Source organism: Petromyzon marinus, chromosome 35 (assembly GCF_048934315.1).
Source record: "Petromyzon marinus isolate PM22_M1 ecotype Great Lakes invasive population chromosome 35, UKy_Petmar_22M1.pri1.0, whole genome shotgun sequence".
In the NCBI taxonomy this organism is placed as follows: Eukaryota; Metazoa; Chordata; class Hyperoartia; order Petromyzontiformes; family Petromyzontidae; genus Petromyzon; species Petromyzon marinus.
The window spans coordinates 1,604,342-1,627,921 of NC_133701.1; the positions used below are offsets into that span (position 1 = coordinate 1,604,342).

Genomic DNA, 23,580 nt, shown 5'->3' on the forward strand with positions numbered 1-23,580 from the left:
CAATGCGTTACGCTTCCACACGCGCGGGTCACGTGACAGATTTGACGTCACAGCTCACTTGCCGTGCAAAAAATATATACATTATTGAGCTCCCCCCCCCAAAAAAAACCAAAAGTGTATTTTAATAATTTTTGCATGGTGTACCGTCTGGAAAGTACCCACATGGCAAATTTCCAGTTTGTTGCATGTCGGGAAGTACGCTAAACATTTTGAACAGACACACATATTCACAACTTTCCCTTTTATATATATGGAGATGTACACAAAGTAAGATTTTGTGTCTTCACACATATTTGCGTATAAATTAAAAATAATAATTTACAGCCCACTGTCAACCCACCGCTGGATGAAGGCCTCCCCACGCGGTGATACGGTGATGACTTGGGGAGTTCTTCATCCGGCAGCGGATTGAACGTGACTGATGATAATGACGATGAAGAGTGGCTTAACATCCAGAAACCCTGAATCAATATTAAACCCACAGATCCAGGTGAAGCGCTATATCTCAGGGTTGCAGGATTCAGAACACCTGTCAACGCAATTCACTGAACAACGCATTTCTCTTGAAGCCAGGGAAGCGTTTCCCACTGACCTGTAAAATGTGAAAATGTTGCTGGCGTGCACTCGCCTATCATGGGGCCTGAGAACCAGGGGTGGAACGCCCCCTTTGAAATGGATCTCATTTAGCAACATTTGACACGAAAACTAAAGAAACACAAACCCATAATTTGCTTCCTAAAGTGGCTCAAGTTTTTGTTGTTGTCTAAAGCGGCCATGTTCGTCTAGTGGTTATGACACTTACCAACAAGTCACCGTGGGGTAAGCGATGTGATTCCCGCCCGGCGCTTTAGCACCGCATCACCCTCGTGGAGGTGGGACCTGCCTCGTGGGCGCTGGAGTCAAATCATTGCAGGGGGCGGCAAGAGCGGCGAGAGGGCGGGAACTGGGCGACGTCGGGGTCGCTACAGCCCCTGAGGCTTCCCCAGACCACAAGACTCACAACCCCCCACCGGCACGCAACGTCTCTCCGAGTTCACCGATTTACTCCTCCCATTCAAAATAACAAATTCCACGTGGAACAAGCCCGATGATAAGGCCATGGTTTGAAATCAAACTCGCACGCACACCTGCGGATTCACAGTGCAGTGCGCAAACGCCCCCCCCACCCCCTTCACCAGGAGTCGCCATTCACCACACACACATACACTTGAATGTACACACGCACACTGAAAACATGCGTACACAAATGCATATACACACACACCCCATTTCACCTTGTGGAAAGGTTCAACGCATGGATCATCTTACTTGGAGGAAAGTTATCAGTTTAAATTTTATTTCTCCTGTAACTCTTTTGTCAAAACACAAGTCGTACTCATTCCTTTCATGAGCTTTCCCCAGCCGTCAATGACGCGACGGATTATCGCTACTTCTAATTAACGCGTTTTCCTTGTTCATGTGTCTGGGTGTGAAGCCTCTTTGCCAGGCCATGACGGTTTGCTTTGGGCACACAGCTATGGAGAGATATTTGACACTCGGAGGGGAGAATTCATTATTCGTGGAAGGAATGTTGGACTGCCTGTAATGTGTTTTATAAATCCAATACATGGACACTGCCACAGTGGTGTAGTGGGTAGCACACTGGACTTGCAATCCACAGACCACGGATTCAATGCCTTGGCAGTTAACCCAATTAGTCCATGGGCCAGAGCAGAAATTATTATCAACATCTTTAGCAGTACCCATATATTTATACGATTAATAAGAGTTAATTACTTGTCAAACCCACTCGTTTCAAATAGTTATAACATATTTCACTGTTATTGGCCACACAAGGAATTTGCAACCACTCAAGTTACGTGCCACCTCGGGTGGCACCGACAAGTGACACGTCTGGCCTGGGCTCACAAACTCAATGCGCAGGTTTATTAAAGCTCCCCGGTCTCCGTCCCCTCCGCCGGGCAGCATAAATGGGCCAACCAGAGACAGTCGATCGGCAGGCCGGGTGCGGTGGGATAAAACGTGGCTATGAACACTCATTCCAAGGCAACTTTGGCCGGCGTGGAAGAGCGGACAAATTCCCTCCAAGTGGGAGGCCTCTTCTGCCAGCAGTGGCGCCAGCGAGCAAGTGAAGGGTGGGTGGGGGGGGCTGCACCCTCCACCTTGAATCCAACAGAGGGGGCCACACGCCTACAGATGGGATTGCTTGGCCATCATCACCCAGCAAGCGAGGGCTTGCAAGCCAAGTGAAACGTCACTCCTAGAAGCATATGCAGCAACAAAGGCATGCAGTATAGTTAAGGGTCTCGCCATATGACAGTGATAAAATGTATGTATTTTAATTGCCTAATCCATACGCAGGAGACGGAATAATATATACTATAATTTATGTGACGCGAATGTTGCTGTTTTAATGCATAGGTCTGCAACAGACGTGCACGTTCTATATATAGAGTACATGAGCATACAGTACAAGCTTACATACTGCATATATTATATAGAGTACATGGCCATACAGTACAAGCTTACGTACTGCGTATATTAAGTATGTAACAGTACACATCTGTGCTATGGGCCATTGCCTGAAACGTCACCTATTATATTATTTTTTTTTATTTTAGGGCCACAATGTTATTGACAAATGTGTTGCGTTTGCGTTGTCTGTCCTAATGAACCGCTTACCCAATGCAGTATCGTGAAACATATTTAAAACACTACAGCCATTTATCAATTAAAGTATAGTGTATTCTTACGCTCCCGTTATATGCATACAAACAAAATATTTACAATGAATGCTGAACGGAACGTTGATGCCAGTGGAAACAGCACAACAGGAAGCAAGCAGTTGCCGCTTGAGTTGAACCGTAGCCCTGAATCATGATCGTTGACCAAACCACCGAGTGGGTGAAACGTTTACACGGCCAACGCCCCAGTGCACTATCATTGCAGTGACCCGGCACCCGAGTTCAATTCCTGAACCTTGCGCCTCCTCCACGTGTCTGGTGCAATGCATCTGAATCAGCAACTGGGGGCAATGGAAGGAGCCAGGATAATGCTGTGGCCATAACGGGAAGTAACGGGATAGAATTTGCATTAAACACAGCGGCGTCGAAATAAACTAAAACGATTTTATTTTTAAAATACTGCAAATATGTTTTCATTTAAACAGGGAAGGCCCACTGAGTTATATAGCTCTTTTTCAGAAGCGACCTGGCCACAACTGATAGCTTAACGAAGTGGCTTATCATCATGTGGACATTTATAGCAGTCAACGCGGAGGACCTAAAGAAAAATCCACGTGACCACAGGGAGAACACGCAAACTCCAAATAGACAGCAGGTGTCAGGGTCGGGATCGAACCCACGACCTCCTGTATACCAGGTGAGGTAGTTAACATCTCATAGCCACCGTGGCGATACCGAGATGCTCCGACCACACCTCAAGGCGCTGTACAGAAACAGTGGCCGTCACATTTCTTCATGGGGCAGGGTGTATTACAAATATTCTTGCTAACAGCGCATGCGTCAATCGGGTTGTGAGTGGGTTGGGGGGGGTTACAGTGTTTCCTCTTTAACGATTTCCAACGAAGGTTTAAAGCATTAGCTCTGTTTGTCCGTCCGTATGTGTGGAAGCGGGGGGGGGCAATAGCTAAAGGTGATGCAAGATGAACGAACTGGCAACGTTGCGTTGCTGTTAGGGACTTAGGTTGTAAAAAAAAGTCGGCCAAATTTATCAAAGTGTTGCCCAAAACTTTGGAGACAAAACTCGGGCAATATTTGACTTCTGTATAAACAAATACGAAAACATGTTTTGCACTGGAACCGGCTGTCTTCCCTATTGCTGATTTTAATCCGCGCACGGACGAACGCGCATTGGGAAGCGTTACGTAATCCACGAGCCACAAAGTCGCGCACTTGTAACAGATACCAGCCGAACGTCCCAGTGCTCAAAGCATGGCTTGCAAATGACTCTATTGGGATGATTAAACGCAACAGCAGCAACGTCGCCCCCCAATGCAGGCAGCATACCAGCCCACGTGGGCGAGCGCGTACGTTTTGTTTTGACGGCAAAAGGGCAGCAGCGAAAACCACAGCATCAAGCAGCTCAAACGCATCAAGCAGAGCAAGCGGAGGGCTCATTTTGGTACAAACACACCAGCCAATTTATAAAAAGTTAATGCCCTTTATTTAACCGCTGCGTAGGTCAGAGTTCACGAATTTTCAGGGGGTGGGGGGGAGGCACTTTCGCGGATAAGACATCATCGGTGTGAGGACTGCCACATTTAAAATCCATTGGGGGTTTGCCAGCAGCACGACGATAATGATGATGAGGGGTGTGGTCACTCTTTATGTAATGTCGGGGGCCACACGTCAGGGGCCGCACTAAAGGCCACCAGGGGCCGCCAGTGGCCCGCGGGCCTTGCAATGAAGAACGCTGACCTAGGTGTTTGCGGTTGTGCTGCACCGCTCTCCGATGCGTGCTCGGGTCGTGCCGCGTGTTGTTCGGCGCGATGTCCGACGTTTCGCTCGACAAGCTCCGTGGGAGCTTCTTCGGGAACTCAATTTATTTTCATTCTGACCAGCTGAGGCCCTGCCGAGATGCAGTTGTGTTTCTGCTTTTACCCAGAACATTTACTGTACACTGTATTTCACCATTCGCCATTGAGTAAGTGTGAAGTTTAGGACGCTATTCAGGATATTACATGGCTTACAATGGGGCACACTTGCACATTAATGTGCTGGGAAAAATCAGTCGGTGACTGCGGGAAATTAACAAGCAACGTGAATCAAACGCAAGTTTTTTTAACACTCGGATACCCAGCGGCCTAATTTGAGTTCACCATGTTTTGCTTTACTGTCTACGAGTTTCTGCTTTTAACAATGTATATCAATTGTATTGTTTGTAGTTATTATAGTTATGCTCGTATTATAATACTTTTTCGAATTAAATATTCATGCAGCTTGAAAAGAATGTCGTGGTGAAACATTTGGCGGTGGCCACGAGGACACTGTGCGGTCGGCTGGCTCAGGGCATCGGAGCAAATGAGATGATCGACGCTGGGTTCACATCTGGAATTCTGTCGCCCACAATCAACCTGGGTTCTGAAGTGTCGTGAAGTGTTGATCTCAGGTCAGTCACCAATGGCTGCACGAACACATTTAAGCCAAATTGTCTCTCTGCTCAAACAAGCAATGACACAGCACTCACCACCACCGGGAGCCCGAGCCAGTGGTGGAAATTCCACGTTCCTATGACAGGCGCCAGCCTATACAAAGGACTTTTCCACAAGGTAGTACTCATTTTATTGCCATGAATAAATCACCTCTGCCTCTGTCCACCCTGCAGTATAAACGGACGCAGCACAGTAATTTGATCGGGGGGGTCATGTGTGGTGGGGTAAATTGTGGGTACTCCCACTTCTTCCAAGATGCCTGGCCTGCACGGAAGAGAAGGCCAAAACACCCTCCAGAGGGGCTCTCCAGATCTGGAGGCCCTTCCGCCAGCAGTGGCGGAAGCAATAAATTCCCGGGGCTGCACAGTTACCCCGTCTGCCTTCACCATCGTTGTGATAGTAATAATGGAATGTCTGTAGGTGCTGTTGGGTGTGGGATCACTCCCACGACAAAATGAGCCTCGTCGACCACGTGGTTCAAACGGCACAGTTGGGATGCGTTGCGATCGACGATGAATTTTTGTTTTAATACCGTGCGACAATGAGCCGCCGGAAGAGCGAGGTCAACACGAGCGGCCGGGTCGCGACGTGCGCTAGAGCTGGGTGTGCGGTTTCATTAGGAGCCTCACTTGTCCGTGCGGTCCCATTATGGGGTTGTTGGGAGTGTGGGGAGGAGCCGGGTGCCCGTGTGGAGACATCTGTGAGCCTGGGGGGCCCTGTAAACACACGATTACCATCGGTATTATTATTTCGTAAAAAAGAAACGCACGCTCGCACGCACGCAAGCCGCAATTTTCACATCTAAAAAAAGCCTCCATTTTAGTCAAATAAACTAACGGTGCATGCTACTTGCAAAGACACGTCGCACGACGCAGAAACACGGGCGTTGACTTACAAAAGTAAATAAACAAAAACTGAAAAGTGCGCAAAGAAGCCCGGGGAGATGCATGCTTGGAATTGCGCTGGGACGGAAAGAGGAACGCGTGGATTTCAGACGTCACAGACCACGTGATCTCACTCCCCCCCCACCCCCCCCCAAAATCGAGACCCAACCAAAAAAAAACCCCGCCTTAATTGCGGACATTGGTCGCGAAAGCCTACGACGCGTTCAACCAAATTGGGACGTTTGGCAGCTTTCACCACGGGTGGTCACGCCGACACCGCGGCCACCCGAGCAGGTGTAGACCACGCGGGCTCGGGAGACGCGAGCGAGCGACGCGACGCGCGTCCCCGCGGGTGCCGTGCGTGGAGTGCGTACCGGGAAGAAGCCTGGCGGCAGCGGTCCGCTGGGCATGCCGTCATTTGGGGGAAGGTTTCCCAGCACTGGGCTCTGGGCCGCTGCCGCGGCCGCCGCCGCTGCGCTCTGTGGTCGGACACAAAACGGAGGCCTCCACGTCAGCTCGGTCCGACCGCGGCGCGGAGCGTAAGCGACGCCGGTTATTGCGAGCGCTCGCTGCGACTTGGCAGCGCAAGCCGGCGGGAGGAATAAGACCGCACCGAGCTTGCCTCTATGCTACAAATTTGATCAATTACTTGCAAATTTGCTTAATTGGAAAAACCACGAAGCAACGTCGCTCCCCACCGGCAAAAAATTGCCCGCTTGTAGGCCGAAGCGCATTCACTTTGTGTCATACAGGGAGAGCTGCAACTGAGAGTCGCCTTTGCGAGCCTGCAGCAGGATTAAGGCTGAGTGTACCTAGTGGAGGTCCAAAACAGGATCGGACACCATTTGGCACCGATTATATCTAGAGCCAGGAACTGAATTCAGCTTGCCGAGTTCATACTGCAGTGTGCACTGCACCACCGTTATCACGCACATATACCGTACATGTGTGCACAGAACAAACACAAAGACTAGCAGAGTGCCGGGGCAAGTGCTGTCGGCGAGCACCTATAAAGGCCGAGGGGGTGGATGGCCAGCACCTTGCCAGCCCACTCTGTCTCCCCGGTGGAGATGTTTACACACCGCACCAGGTACTCATTTGAGGCTGAATCGACCTAGGGGAGGCCCAGGACCGGTTCAGATAATCGTCACTGGTGGTGGCCGCGAGGGGGAATCGAACTCGGGTCGCCAGGTTCATAGCGCAGCGTAGCGCTAACCGCTACACTACCGCCCCAACAACAACCGCCACTTGCCACTAAGTGGCGGTGACATCACCACGGCGCTTGTGCAAGGCACGTAAGGCCACGTGAAATGTCGAACGCCCACTGATAGGAGGTCACGGGGCAGACCCAGGTGCCATGGGTCGACTGACTGAGATGACCTGTGCCCCCTACTGTGCCAACTTGCTGTGCTTTAGCCACCCGGCGCTCCGCTCGTTGTTGTGAGCATCGCTCCGCCGCCCTCCGATGTTGATGGAGGGCGACTGCCTCCAACTGCCCAGTAGCGTCCTTCACGAGCCTCCTCCACAGAGGCCGATCTTGACACCGCTGGTACCGGTCATCGGCAAGTCTACTCAGCTCCATATCCGCTTGTACCACATCACTTCATCTCTTCTCTAGCCCGTGCGACGGCCGTTTAGCCTCCTTTATCCGGCAGAACAAAAGCTGTTTAGGCAGCGGTGGCTGGGCATGCGGGCTACATGACCCAGCCACTGATCCCCACACACACACGCATATACACGTCTTTTTTGGATGCGTGCCACAAGTTTTAACTTAAGCATAACGATAGTTTGAGTTGTTTCAGGTGAACTATAGCAGGAACGGAGTACAATTAACACACATATATAAACATATATTGCCTCATGATCTGAACGGTTTGTTAAAGGCCTTAACTTCCTTCGGGCTACATCTTAACTACCAAATTATGACGATCTACCGTAGCTGTGCATATGCTTGGATAGCCTGCCAAGATACCCCGAGTTTAAACACAAAAGTAAGTTTTAAGAAAAGTGATTGTCATCCTAATTAATGGTGTGCAGACCAAGGCCATCAAACTCAGCCCAAATGAAAATCTGGTTTCATCTCTTGTGGGAGTCGGGGAGAGGAACGCGTCAGTCCAGTGATGCTGGCATGGAGCCACCCAGCCACTCTTGAGTTTGTAACACCTTTCAAATTCCTCATTTGACTTTGTTTCACAACTTTGGGCCACGTTTCTTGACAGCAGCCAGCGATTCAAAAGAATACGTCACCATTACTCCGAGGGCAAGGTTTGAACGATAATGTGCGATGCTTCAAACCCGTGGTTCAAAGGGGTCGGTGACGCGTTCGCTTGCTTGTTGCAGATACGGTCAGGGCATGCGTTATACATATATATTGTCCGGTCCGCCGCAATTTTAAACAATATTGGAGAAAATGAATATATCGACGTTTGATAATGTTCCAGGACATTTAATACATTATTTGTGGACCGTTTCTGTATCCAATAATTACATTACGGTGCTGTATACATTATTCTTAGAGGCGGTATTATTACAGTTAACCTAACAGTACAATTCATGGAATTTATTTAGCTAGTTATTATAATTGTTTATTTATCTGTGTAATTTAAGTTGTTTAATATAGTGCTTTCATTTTACAGCGTTGGTGTGCTTATTTTAATACCACTTCAATCTTGATTTGAAGCTTTCGTGGCTGCAGGAATCCAAACTCTTTGGTTCTTTCGGTGAAGTTACGTAGTAGGTATAAAAATAAAATAAAAAATGTCACGTTTCGATCGCAACACAAGCGGTCGTCCTCAGGAGGAAAACAATAATCCAGCTTTGGGCCTGTTGGCTGGTGCAGCAGTTCCATTGCTGGATTTTTATTTTTTCCGGTCCGGCGATTATTTTTGTCCGCCTGAGAACGACCGCTTGTGTTGCGATTAGAAACGTCGTGATATCTTTTTTTATTTTCTATTTACTTTTATTTTTTTTACCCACGTGACTTTACCGAAAGAACCAAAGAGTTTTAATACCACATGTAACTAACTGTGCGAGTTAACAGCAGCTGTGTGTTATAACTTAATTTTGGAACTTAATTATTAAAATAGTTTTCACGTTACTGCCATTACAGGGCCTGACCTCTCCGTGCGTGTGCTGATCCGTGTGGGTTGGTCAGGTATAAACGTGGGAGCATAGAAGTACTGTGCACAGATGCATTTTGATGCACTGCCCTTTGCTGCCCACCGTACCCAACACGGATGATGAGCCGAGCCGACCCCCGACTGTGATATGAACGCGGAAACCTTTCCCGAGTGCGAGCCGACGCTGCAAGCAACGAACAACAACGTCATCATCATCGCCCCCCCCCCCCCACACACACCCCACCGGCTGGAGAGAGCTGTCGACGATCACACCCAGGCACACTTAGAGGGGGGTCCGTACAACGCGGGCAACGATGCTCTCCTCGAACTGACGGCGCGTTACCAAAACGCACACCGCGCGAACGGCTGTGACCCGGAGTAAACGCAACGTGCCGAGGCGGAGGGGAGGACACTAAGTACAGGGGGGAGAGACGCAGAGCACAAACAAGGAATTTGCCAAACACGATGGTTATTATAATAATTTCATTACACGAGAGACCGATATCTTTATTTAACCACGTGATATCCCACCGCAACGTCTACTTTTCACGGAAGACTTGAGGAAATGTAACTCGAAGTGCGCGTCGAGGGGCGAGAGGAGAAAATTCACGGAGCGAAATGGAGCGTGACATCACATTATGTCAGAGGGTCTTAATTCCAACCTGAAAGCAGATGGTACACTTTACATTCATCATTAAGTGACTACACTGCTCCACACTAATCTATGCGGTGGCTGAGCACGCGGTTGCCGTGACAACCAGGCTACGAAGGAGACGATGCACACGCTGCTCGTGTACTTGAAGCCGCTCCGAGACACGATGTGCACACACGCTGGCCAGGTACACGTTGGGTACGGACACCCACAGTCAATGCACCCGCACCTAAACTGAAACATCATGGAAACAGGACGAGGCAGACTTTGCAGCAGTGAGCATCGGTGACTAGACTGTGCTGATGGGTCCTAATAAGGGCGAAAACGGTCCACAGTTGTTTACCACTGCCGCTGCCACTCGTAGTCGGTCACGTTTGCTCCCATCGCGACAGTGGCCTAAGACGAGAGGACCACAATGCACTCGTTCGGGAAATGCCGATGGATTTTGCGCGATGCACAAAGGCTTGCGCGTTGACAGCGGAGCAAGTGCAGCACGTCGGAGAAGAGGCCCCGGCTGCGTGGAGACACCGCTCCGTTAACGTAATGCATTGGGATGAATTTAGGCCATCGCTGGAACAACATTGACCTCGCGGTCAGTGCCGTATAATATCTGGGCAATTGCTGCAGGTCGCATGACCAGGAATGAACGTTGGGTCACGGGGGTCACGGTACAAACACAAACGGCAGGCACACTTGTACAGGCGGAGACGCGCGCGCACACTCCTGATGTAATGGACTGCATGGGGGGCGTTATCGCGCCCGCATTTCGTGACCCCATGCATCACCGGGACTTCGCCGAGAGCACAAACCTGCATCGGCACTCCTCACGGCGGCTAAAAACGAAGCCTGATCCAATGTGCTCACGGCACGATTCAGACGCGCCGCGAATTTTTTTTTTAATAAATTTTCGCGATTCAGGCCGACGGTTCGATACAAGAATCTATTTTTTTCTTCAGTCTGGTTGTAATTGCCGTTTCTTTGTAAAATTCTGTTCGCTCCATCAGTCTAATGGTGCATTAGCAATATACCACTGCGTAGGTGTCTGCGGTTGTATCCAGGCGGCGTTAGCGCACGCCAGCGCGTGCGAAGGTTGTTGGATCACACAAATGTTGCGAAACTCCCTTCCTGACGGCATTGACTCAGAGGTCAGAGCGCTCAGATCTGGGGCTACGATCCAGACAAGGGGAGTGAGTTAATGGTCTCGGCCTGATCACCAACGACTTGCGCAGAAAGCCACCGCCGACTTTGAGCTGTGACTGCCGGGTTCGCAGCAACAGTTCGTTAACCTCCGCACGGCCGCGCCGCCTTCCATACCCACATGCACACGCATGCGGGTATTGTGATGTTCGCTGAATGATATTACGTGAGAAATACTCATACAAATGATGAACTTCACATTTTGCTGTGTGCCCGTCTCAGATAACTCTGTATTTATGGAGGCTGTGTGATATAATTACGTGTCTGCTCCATCACGCCTGCAGTGGTTTAATTAGGGACATGTTATGTTATTCTTTCTGCATTATTACCCAATAAGGCATTAAGATGATGCATTTGTGATAATGCACCAAGCATGAATTCCTGAACCCGATACTGTATTATGCATAGATCCACAAGTACAAGCTAAATATTTGTTATCATATCCTGTATTACTTAATTGCACTATATCATGCATGACCTATTAAACAGGTCCTCCTTGTTATAGCAGGTTGAGTACAAAAAATAAATCCACTGGAAAATTTCTCCAATTATTGTAGAAACTGGTGCAAGACGGCACTTAATTTGTATTTTACATTGCGGTTTAGACTTTGGCACTGGTTGGCTGTGTTCCATGGGATGACCTGTCATGATGTCTCTCTGCATAGGATGAGCTGAAATCTGTGTTTCATCAGCTGCGTAAGGCCAATCGAGAGCTGCCTGGTCTGTGGCTCTCTACACAGAACAATGTTAAAATATAAAGTCCTATACAGTACACTATGATTTGAATGTCCACAGCGTCTATATGTGACCGCATCTGAAGTCGCATTGCCATCGCTTCCCTGTGGCTGTGAGGCATGGGGTCTCTTGAGAGAACATCTCAGCTGGCTTGAAAACCTTCAGGCTGACCTACTACTACTATCATGAGCCCATTCAGATGAAATAAAAATAATAAATCATAATTTTGTCCGTTTAGGTATTCACGCCATTTTAATACGGCAAGGCTATCCTGGGAGGAAGGAGCTGCATTTCACGGACATATTCTGCAGTATTTTCACAGTGGATGGCGATGATTACTACGTGTGCAATTCCAATTGAGTACATTTGCCAAATTTGATCACATCTGGCAAATTTGGGCCACGACGCCGAGTTAAAATTGGACAGAGAAGGCAAGAGACAATAGCAATGACATGGTCTAAATAAATAACGTTAACTAGACAATCAAATGTTATTGGGGTCGTTTGATTCAAGATGGGGGAGATTGAATAATTCATTACATGCCTAAAACCAAAACACACTGTCAGCAAGAAGATTTACAATCGCAAGTACAGCACGTGAGTTGAAACCTGGTCTGGGGCTCACTAAGCCCATCATCCCTCTGGGGTCAATAAAATGAGTACCGAATCATCAGCGGTTGTCCTGTGAAGAGACTTGACCGCTGGTGAAGGACTAGTACAAAACAATGTCACAAGGAAGATGTGGTGCCACAGGGCCAACCTCAAGTTCCAAAAAAATAATCTGCAAATAGAGTTCCGCAAATTGAGATGTAAAACCGAAGGAATGGCCGTGTTGAAGCAACGGTCCACGCGCAACGGTCTACCACACGTTACAACAACCGAAAACAAATTTCCACAGGCTGCAACTGGCACGAATAAAGGACGCTGAACTGAATTACTACAGTCGCAAACACACGCACACATACACACACGTGTACATACGCATTAAAATATCCCCCGTATAGCCTGTATCAGACTGTTAGGGCAAGTGCTGTTAGCGAGAACCTACGAAGGCCGGAACGGCACAAGAGGGGGTGGGTGGCCACAAAACACACGTGTACATACACACACGCACTCGTGTACATACATACAGGCTCAACCACGACTCGTGCATAACAGCGGACATGCGCAATATGGCACACACATGCTTGTGCATGCACCGACACACACACACACATACATGTGGGTGCGTGCGTGTGCACGCACGCGCAAGATCATTAGCATTTCTAAGAAAAGCTGCTCCACATCAGACTGTCATTTACTCGCTGGCAGATGAGAGCAGCTTCCTCTCCTTCTGCAGCAGCAGCAGCAGCCTCTCCACAACCCCAGCCAAAGGAAGGAGCAGCACGAGGGGACCTCTAAGGGGGCATTCCGACAAACGCACCGTGACGACATGCTCACAAAAACCCACCGACAACTCGGACACCGTGCCTGCAATATCCCACGAATTATCTGGTGGCGATGTTGCTGCGTTTGTTGGCAGCGGCGCTGAAGCAAAATTGAAACAAAACTCAACACATTCATCAGTAACAACGTCGCGCGTGTGCGTGGCCTTAAAAGGAAAATATATAATAGGCGACGTTTCAGGCAACGGCCCTCCCTCATAAGCACATAGGCCAGAGATAATAGGAGCTGGAGACTGCACTTCACACCATGAGGTCTGATAATATTTTTACAAATATTTTCTGATGGACAGTTATTAAATTGGCTCTTGATCAACAGTTTGTGCTCTGAAGAAGGGCCATATTTTATTTAAAGACAGTATTAGTTCTGAAGGTGTTAAGTGTTTTGTGCGATTAATATCGGTATTGCATAATAATATACGGATCAAAATCCGTATGGAAGTCGCGGGCAAATGTGGGTGAGCAGAGGTAAACCACTTCTCTAACCGCAGGTTAGTTTACATCGACTCGCTGGTTCTTGTTCCGATGACGTTTGACATGACTTTCAAATGAAACTTGGGATGTAATCATTACATTTGGTTTTGGTGGAGTGTATTACCGACGCAACTTTGATTGATGCGTGCGAGATGCATTCACTCGCGGCAACATCACGACATAGATTGAAAACTAATTTTCTTTAGCACTGATTTTCGTGTGTTTAGTATGTTGTCCTTCCCCCTACACCTCCGATTAGCACGGCTGGCTACGTACGGTGCGAAAGAAGTTCAACGTGCATACGTACATCAATGAACATGTCTATCATACATTCTCTCATGGTCTATTCCAGCACAATCTCTCGACTGCTCCGAAGACGTGAGGATGAGTGAATCTTTCAAAAACGGGCATCACGGCTGCATGCAGCCCAATGGAGAACAAACGTGAATTCAAACGATGGGACGATGTTGAGAGTAACTTCAACACACCTCTGAAACGAGGAGATGTTATTCCTCCTCTGGGTCGCCCTCCTCGCTCGCTGCATGTCAGCGTGGAAAATATCATCCATCAGAACCGCGCTCAGCTAAATATTTGCCATTGCTATTTACAATTTTTTTGTAATTTACCAGATAAAGTCCACTGAGCTACGTAGCTCTTTTTCAGAAGCGACCTGGCCACAAATGATAGCTCAACGAAGTGGCTTATCATCATCATCATCATCATGTGGAAATTTACGGCTGCCAAATACTCAAAACGCGTGACGTTGATTTATAAATGTGGAGAAAAACACCGGAGGGGTCGGAGAAAAATCCACGCCACCATGGGGAGAACATGCAAACTCCATATATACAGCAGGCGTCAGGGTCGGGATTGAACCCTCCGTGACTTCCTGCAGACCAGGGGAGGTAGTTACCATCTCGCCATCGCAGCGCCCCAAATATATACGGATAGGAAACACGGATTGGACGCAGTCTGTGCATAAAATGCTGCCGGCACGAGCTGAAACATTTGACGGGATTCGTTGGCCGTCCAAAAAGTTAATCCTTTGTAAAAACCCGGCGTTCCGTTTGTCCATCAACTACATTTTAAGAGAGCCGTTTAGAAGGTCCTGAATCAAAAAGTTATAGTGGACCCCCCACCCCCCAAATGTTTAACTCCCCCCCTCCCACGAAAATAAATGTACTGTATTGTGTAGGTAAATATACCTACTACACATCTAACTAGAGACATATATACCTACTACACACCCTACATACAATAGTCAGTAGTGTCTACTACACACCCTACATACAATAGTCAGTAGTGTCTACTACACATACTACATACGATAGTCAGCAGTGTCTACTACACACCCTACATACAATAGTCAGTAGTATCTACTACACATCCTACATACAATAGTCAGTAGTGTCTACTACACACACTACATACAATAGTCAGTAGTATCTACTACACACCCTACATACAATAGTCAGTAGTGTCTACTACACATCCTACATACAATAGTCAGTAGTGTCTACTACACACCCTACATACAATAGTCAGTAGTGTCTACTACACATCCTACATAGAATAGTCAGTAGTATCTACTACACATCCTACATACAATAGTCAGTAGTATCTACTACACACCCTACATACAATAGTCAGTAGTATCTACTACACATCCTACATACAATAGTCAGTAGTATCTACTACACACCCTACATACAATAGTCAGTAGTGTCTACTACACATCCTACATACAATAGTCAGTAGTGTCTACTACACACCCTACATACAATAGTCAGTAGTGTCTACTACACACCCTACATACAATAGTCAGTAGTGTCTACTACACACCCTACATACAATAGTCAGTAGTATCTACTACACACCCTACATACAATAGTCAGTAGTGTCTACTAGACACCCTACATACAATAGTCAGTAGTGTCTACTACAAACCCTACATACAATAGTCAGTAGTGTCTACTACACATACTACATACAATAGTCAGTAGTATCTCCTACACACCCTAAATACAATAGTCAGTAGTATCTACTACACACCCTACATACAATAGTCAGTAGTGTCTACTACACACCCTACATACAATAGTCAGTAGTATCTACTACACACCTTACATACAATAGTCAGTAGTGTCTACTACACACCCTACATACAATAGTCAGTAGTATCTACTACACACCCTACATACAATAGTCAGTAGTGTCTACTACACACCCTACATACAAGTCAGTAGTGTCTACTCCACATCCTACATACAATAGTCAGTAGTGTCTACTACATATACTACATACAATAGTCAGTAGTGTCTACTACACACCCTACATACAAGTCAGTAGTGTCTACTACACATACTACATACAATAGTCAGTAGTGTCTACTACACACCCTACATACAAGTCAGTAGTGTCTACTACACACCCTACATACAATAGTCAGTAGTGTCTACTACACATACTACATACAATAGTAGTAGTGTCTACTACACACTCTACATACAATAGTCAGTAGTATCTACTACACACACTACATACAATAGTCAGTAGTGTCTACTTCACACCCTACATACAATAGTCAGTAGTATCTACTACACATCCTACATACAATAGTCAGTAGTATCTACTACACACCCTACATACAATAGTCAGTAGTGTCTACTACACACCCTACATACAATAGTCAGTAGTGTCTACTACACACCCTACATACAATAGTCAGTAGTATCTACTACACATCCTACATACAATAGTCAGTAGTGTCTACTACACACTCTACATACAATAGTCAGTAGTGTCTACTACACACCCTAAATACAATAGTCAGTAGTATCTACTACACACCCTACATACAACAGTCAGTAGTGTCTACTACACATCCTGCATACAATAGTCAGTAGTGTCTACTACACACCCTACATACAATAGTCAGTAGTATCTACTACACATCCTACATACAACAGTCAGTAGTGTCTACTACACACCCTACATACAATAGTCAGTAGTATCTACTACACACCCTACATACAATAGTCAGTAGTGTCTACTAGACACCCTACATACAACAGTCAGTAGTGTCTACTACAAACCCTACATACAATAGTCAGTAGTGTCTACTACACACCCTACATACAATAGTCAGTAGTGTCTACTACACACCCTACATACATCAGTAGTGTCTATTACACACCCTACATACAATAGTCAGTAGTGTCTACTACACATCCTACATACAATAGTCAGTAGTATCTCCTACACACCCTAAATACAATAGTCAGTAGTATCTACTACACACCCTACATACAATAGTCAGTAGTATATACTGCACACCCTACATACAATAGTCAGTAGTGTCTACTACACACCCTACATACAAGTCAGTAGTGTCTACTACACATCCTACATACAATAGTCAGTAGTGTCTACTACACATACTACATACAATAGTCAGTAGTGTCTACTACACACCCTACATACAAGTCAGTAGTGTCTACTACACATACTACATACAATAGTCAGTAGTGTCTACTACACACCCTACATACAATAGTCAGTAGTGTCTACTACACATACTACATACAATAGTCAGTAGTATCTACTACACATACTACATACAATAGTCAGTAGTGTCTACTACACAGCCTACATACAATAGTCAGTAGTATCTACTACACACTCTACATACAATAGTCAGTAGTGTCTACTACACACCCTACATACAATAGTCAGTAGTGTCTACTACACATACTACATACAATAGTCAGTAGTGTCTACTACACACCCTACATACAATAGTCAGTAGTATCTACTACACACTCTACATACAATAGTCAGTAGTGTCTACTACACACCCTACATACAATAGTCAGTAGTGTCTACTACACATACTACATACAATAGTCAGTAGTGTCTACTACACACCTTACATACAATAGTCAGTAGTATCTACTACACACCCTACATACAAGTCAGTAGTGTCTACTACACACCCTAAATACAATAGTCAGTAGTATCTACTACACACCCTACATACAATAGTCAGTAGTATCTACTACACACCCTACATACAAGTCAGTAGTATCTACTACACACCCTACATACAATAGTCAGTAGTGTCTACTACACACCCTACATACAATAGTCAGTAGTATCTACTACACACCCTACATACAATAGTTAGTAGTGTCTACTACACACCCTACATACAATAGTCAGTAGTGTCTACTACACACCCTACATACAATAGTCAGTAGTGTCTACTACACACCCTACATACAATAGAGTCAGTAGTATCTACTACACAGCCTACATACAATAGAGTCAGTAGTGTCTACTACACACCCTACATACAATAGTCAGTAGTGTCTACTACACACCCTACATACAATAGTCAGTAGTATCTACTACACACCCTACATACAATAGAGTCAGGAGTAACGACTATGTTCTAAAACACAGTTCTGGAGATGCACTGAAGTGCATTGTAATTGCCTATTTGATGATAGCTCCTTCAACCAAATGGCATCACCTACTTGCAACGTGCATCACAAAAACATCGAGACATCCACTGCTGCTGAGTGGACATATGAATGTGAACACTTGCTTATGGGACAGTTTAAAAAATATAGTTTTGAAGATAAAATACAGTAATTAGTTCCACAAGTTTGTTTGAACATAATTTAGTTTAATTGGTAAGATAAGTAGGAAAAAATAAAGAGATTAGTGACAATGTGTCTCTGTGTCCATGTGTGTCTTTGTGTGTATCCGTGTCTGTCTGCATCACTGTGTCTCCGTGTGTATCCGTGTCTACCTCTGTCTGCATGTCTGTGTGTGTGCGTGTCTCCATGTCTACCTCTGTCTGCATGTCTGTGTGTCTCTGTGTGTCTCCGTGTCTGTCTCTGTCTGCATGTCTGTGTGTGTGTCTCCGTGTCTGTCTCTGTCTGCATGTCTGTGTGTGTGTGCGTGTCTTCGTGTCTGTCTCTGTCTGCATGTCTGTGTGTGTGCATGTCTCCGTGCGTGTCTCCGTGCCTGTCTCTGTCGGCGTGTCTGTGTGTGTGCGTGTCTCCGTGTGTCTCCGTGTCTGTCTGCATGTCTGTGTGTGTCTCCGTGTGTCTCCGTGTCTGTCTCTGTCTGCATGTCTGTGTGTGCGTGTCTGTCTCTCTCTGCGGTTAGCGCTACGCTGCGCTACGAACCCGGCAACGCAAGTTCGATTCTCACGGCCAACACCAGTGATGATTAATTATTTTAACCGGTCCGGGGCCTCCCCTAGGTCGACTCAACCTCAAATGAGTATCTGGTGCGGTGCCTAAACATCACCACTAGGGAGACAAAGGCGGTCGGGTGTGGTGCTGGCCACCCACCCCCTCGTGTACCGTTCCGGCCTTTATAGGTGCTCACTAACAGCACTTGCCCCTACAGTCTGTTACAGGCTACACGGGGGATCTTTGTCTTGTTTGCGTCTCTCTCTCTCCGTGCATGAATCTCCATTTCTGGGGCGACTCCTCGCGTCTCTCAGACAGAAGCAACAAACAGGAGAGAGACAGACGCCGAGACACAGAAAGATAAAGCTGGAAGTTGCTCGTGATGGTCACGACAATTTAATGGTCGGTTACTTTATTTGCATTTATTGTAAATAAGTGACAATATAGTACAACCAAGGGGAGAAAACAAGTTAAATTGCTCCAAATTAAGAAGGCTATGCAAAAACATAAACGTTTAAATGGACAACCATTGTTCGTGTGGTGAGTGCTGTGTGCAAAATTACAATGTTTTTATTCGGTATCCATCCTCTGTTATCATGTTTCCCTGGCAGAGATGCATTTACATTTACGGCAAACCTGAGCCAAACAAGGAAGACGATCAAAAAATGTAGAATTTCAGCCACATTCTCGCTCAGGTAAAACAAACTGGCCTCTCAAACAAGCACGCATATTGGTGTAAGTTCTTTGCATATGGGATTGAGAAAGCATTTCAGTGTGTGGGGATAAATTACATTAAACCTTGTCTACAAATATTGACCTGTGTATGAACAAGTGAAACACTTTTGCTTTTTTCAACAAACAGCAGGACATTTCACATAAAACTCCTGGTTATTACATTTAATTGAGAAATCACAAAATTGGGAACTTAAAGTCTGAATAAATCTGCTAAGATCCTGAGTTAGATTCCAGGCAGCCACCCGTGATTACACCGAGGATTATACCGAGGCCTTAAGTGCTGCAAGTTCCTCTTTGTCCAGCCACCAACGACTTCTTAAATAACCCGGAACATGACAAAATTCGCGAGCACAAGTCAGATTTGAAACACGGTAGGACGAATTCTTCTGCCGTGGCTGATCATTGTTACAACGCTGTGGGTTCTCATGATATTGTTTTCTCCGATACCAAGGTACTCTGCAAGCCGTCTGGATGCCACGAAAAGATTTGTCCATGAAGCCATACAGATATACAAACATAGACATAACTTCAACCGAGAAGATGGATTCAAATTGAGCAATCATTGAAAAGATGTTATTAACCATGTTAAACTTTAGACGCCACTCTCCCCCTTTCCCCCCCCTCCCCATCCGTGGTACAGGAGCAATAGTAGGAGCAGCTTTACCATCCTGGCTCCCGCCATCGTCACCACCCCCCCTGCGTCCGTCCTCCCTGGCTCCTCCCCCCTCCTCTTACCCTATATAATTAATCTCTCATCACAAATAGCTCTCTCTACAGTAATTTTGCTGTGCTTTTTACACCTGATGAAGGAAGCTTGTGTTGCCTCCGAAACGTCGTGATTTAATTGAGCTATTTTCATTTTATTTTAATTATTTTTCTATTTTTTACCTACGTGACTTTACCGAAAGAACCAAAGAGTACATGAAATGTGGTTCTGCATTCAATTTTGGATAAACTCCAGCTTTGAGAGTAAAATATATATGGGTTTGACTTCCTACGATAAACATTCCTCTCAGTGGCAAGGCTAGTGAGGAAGGTGTTGCCCTCTACTGCGTGTGGACCAGGGGTCGCTTGAAGGGGTCTCAAGAAGTAGCTCTGTGATATCCACTTCTGTGGGTCATTCTCTGTAACAAAAATGGTTGCACTGCTCTGCGAGCGATCCGATTGGACACTTTGCCTCGTGACGCAATGCCGACGCCCAATAGGGGTGAAAACTGGGATGGATAGCAAAATATTAACTGAAATATCGTAATTGATAAATGTGACGACAAATTGAGATTCCAAACAAACCTTTTCTGTACCACACGGAGTGGGATCTGCTTTTTTATCTGGATGCTGACACAAATTTCATTCATACTATGTAAAAATATATATTTAATAATGTTCAATATTTTAAAAGCCTAACCGGATTTCCATGACTCTTTGAGGATGATTCAGTTTTTCAGGTTAAACCAGAATATATTTGTGAATACATACTGAATATAAGTATATCTCCATATATATAAAAGGCAAAGTTGTGAATATGTGTGTCTGTTCAAAATGTTTAACGTACTTCCCGACATGCAACAAACTGGAAATTTGTCATGTGGGTACTTTCCACACTGTACACCATGCAAACATTATAAAAATACACTTTTTGGGGGGGGGGGGGAGCTCAACAATGCATTCATTTTTTGCACGGCAAGTGAGTTGTGACGTCAAATCTGTCACGTGACCCGCGCATGTGGAAGCGGTGACGATGATTTCAACCGCTTCTGGGCCTCCCCTAGGTCGACTCAGCCTCAAACGAGTAACTGCTGTGGTGTGTGAGCCTTGCCACTGGGGAGACAAAAGCGGCCGGGCGTGCTGCTGTCACCCACCCCCTCGTGTTATATAAGCACAGTTGTAATAAAAGCAACACGTCTTGACATTATGCTGGTAGGCAGCTGGTGGAAGACAAACGGCAGCTTCTGATACAATCACATTGGAAATACTCACACCCGACCTGTCTCCAAAGTGGTGTGCTTCTTCTATCCATGCTCTACTGCAGAGTGGTTCTTAACCTGGGGTGCACGCAGCCCCTGGGGGTGCGAGATGCCCTGAGAACCAGGCTGCAGTGAAGGTTAAGAACCACTGCTCTACTGCATTGTGTACAACACAACTAAACTGCTAAGGGGACACCTGTGCATGATGTCCACTGATTTGGGACAGTCGGCAGCGAGGCGACTGTCGTCTCTCACTGCCCCGAGTCAGCACGGCAAGCAGCGCACCTTGCCCCCAGCAGGTGGGTGTCTCACTCCAATCGTGGCCCAGACGCAAAACCAACTCACTCTGGATTCGCATCCACGATGTGTGATTCGCCAACTCCGCTTGTACACTGCACACCCTCAAGAAGTCAGTTTCAATATTTCTGTCTCTTATTGGGAGTAGTTGAGGAGGTCGATGTCTGACATATGCTCTTCTACACGTCGGCTCTGGATGCCCAACGGTGTTTTTGTCGAGGTGGCTGCCACCACGATCGACTTGCGTGGGTTTTTTCGCGGCTGTGCTGCGAAGCGCCTCCCTTGTGTTTTCGGGGTCGCGTCGTTGGGCGCGACGTCCGACGTTTCGCTCCGCGTGCCGGGAGCTTCTTCGGTACACGGTGCGCAATAACATCGGACACCATGGCGGACTGCACGCGCTACAACCCGGAAACACTGGACAGGCATATTGATCTTTTGTAATTCGGCCGCTGTTGCTGCAGAGGCGCAGAAGGCATGGCTCTGGATAGCACGGCAACGGGTCAGGTCGGTTAAATTAAAACATGGAAATAAGAAAACAAAATGTACACTAAAGCCATGCTTTCTTTAACCTTCCAGGGCTAGGCGCTAGGTTGGTACTGCTCTGCAAAAACCCTGTGATCTTTATTTCCATAACGCTGCACTGCCTTTTTTTTTTGAAAATGTGAACCTCAGTTTGCCATTTTAATAAAATGGAATTGCAATTAAAATCCATCGTGTAATTCATTAAACAAAAACATCAAATCAACTACCACAGAACTAACCGATAATACAATATAAATATAATTTGCAGCTTGAAATCAGTTTAACAATTCGAATAACGATGCTATAGACCTGGGTTCTTACCACTGCCATATTCATAGCCATTCCCGGCGCTAAAAGGGTTAATGATAATCTGAGTTTCCCGACAGTCATATGGCGGCTAATATTGGCGTGAAATTTAATGTGGCCATTTTGCCTATTCTAACAAAGATGTCCATATTTTTCTTCCACCGCTAATTACCATCCACCGCCGCAGTCGAAACGTGGGGGGCGATAGTGCGAGGCGATGGCCACTGTTTGGACAGCGGCTATAGGAGCTGGGACCACCACAGTCACGACCTTTATGGCTCCATGCGCCATATTGTGTGGGACTGTAACTGCATTTATAATTCACACAGAGTCAAAATCACTGTACGCACAGCAGGATGGTGGTGCATTGATTTTCACATTATATGTACTGTATTATAGTACTCTTAAACACAGCACAGCACTGCATGAGTACTATTTAGAGAGAGAGAAAAAATACTATATTCAGGGGCAGTGTTGGCGCAGCTATTAGGACACCGTGCTAATGAACCCGGCGGCCTGAGTTCACCCCACTGGTGAAGGCACACGTGTGTATGTGCACTACTACTATAGGGTTTAATGGGTTCAGTGGGCTTCTGGTAATTAGCGCACTCGCCATTAAGCCAGTTTGCACTAAGTGCACGGTTGAACTCCCTCATTTCCCTGGAAAGTGTTACGGCACAGAATTAGCAACGAGCCGAGGTCCCGTGACACCATTCGCAAGAGCAATTTGTTCTGTTGGTCTGACAGCCCCCACAGTTCTTAAAAAAGTGTGTAATATGCCAACAGCTAAACAGATTCAAGGTGATTGTACATCCGACACAGCGTCAAGAACCGGCAACACCAACAGCGCGCCAGGGAACGTGAGCTGCCACAC

The 23,580-nt window shown here is 46.4% G+C and overlaps 1 protein-coding gene across 6 annotated transcripts in view; it reads right to left on the bottom strand.

The window, feature by feature from the left end:
• Positions 1-23,580, bottom strand: part of LOC116948813 (single-stranded DNA-binding protein 2) — a 163,841-nt gene that overhangs the window by 22,996 nt on the left and 117,265 nt on the right. For all 6 annotated transcript variants that reach the window (XM_076071804.1, XM_076071799.1, XM_076071803.1 and 3 more), the window contains exons 5-6: positions 6,432-6,536; positions 5,803-5,889 (exon numbers count right to left, since the gene is read on the bottom strand). In XM_076071804.1, the coding sequence (XP_075927919.1) occupies positions 5,803-5,889; positions 6,432-6,536 (192 nt within the window). The remainder of the gene's footprint in view (positions 1-5,802; positions 5,890-6,431; positions 6,537-23,580) is intronic.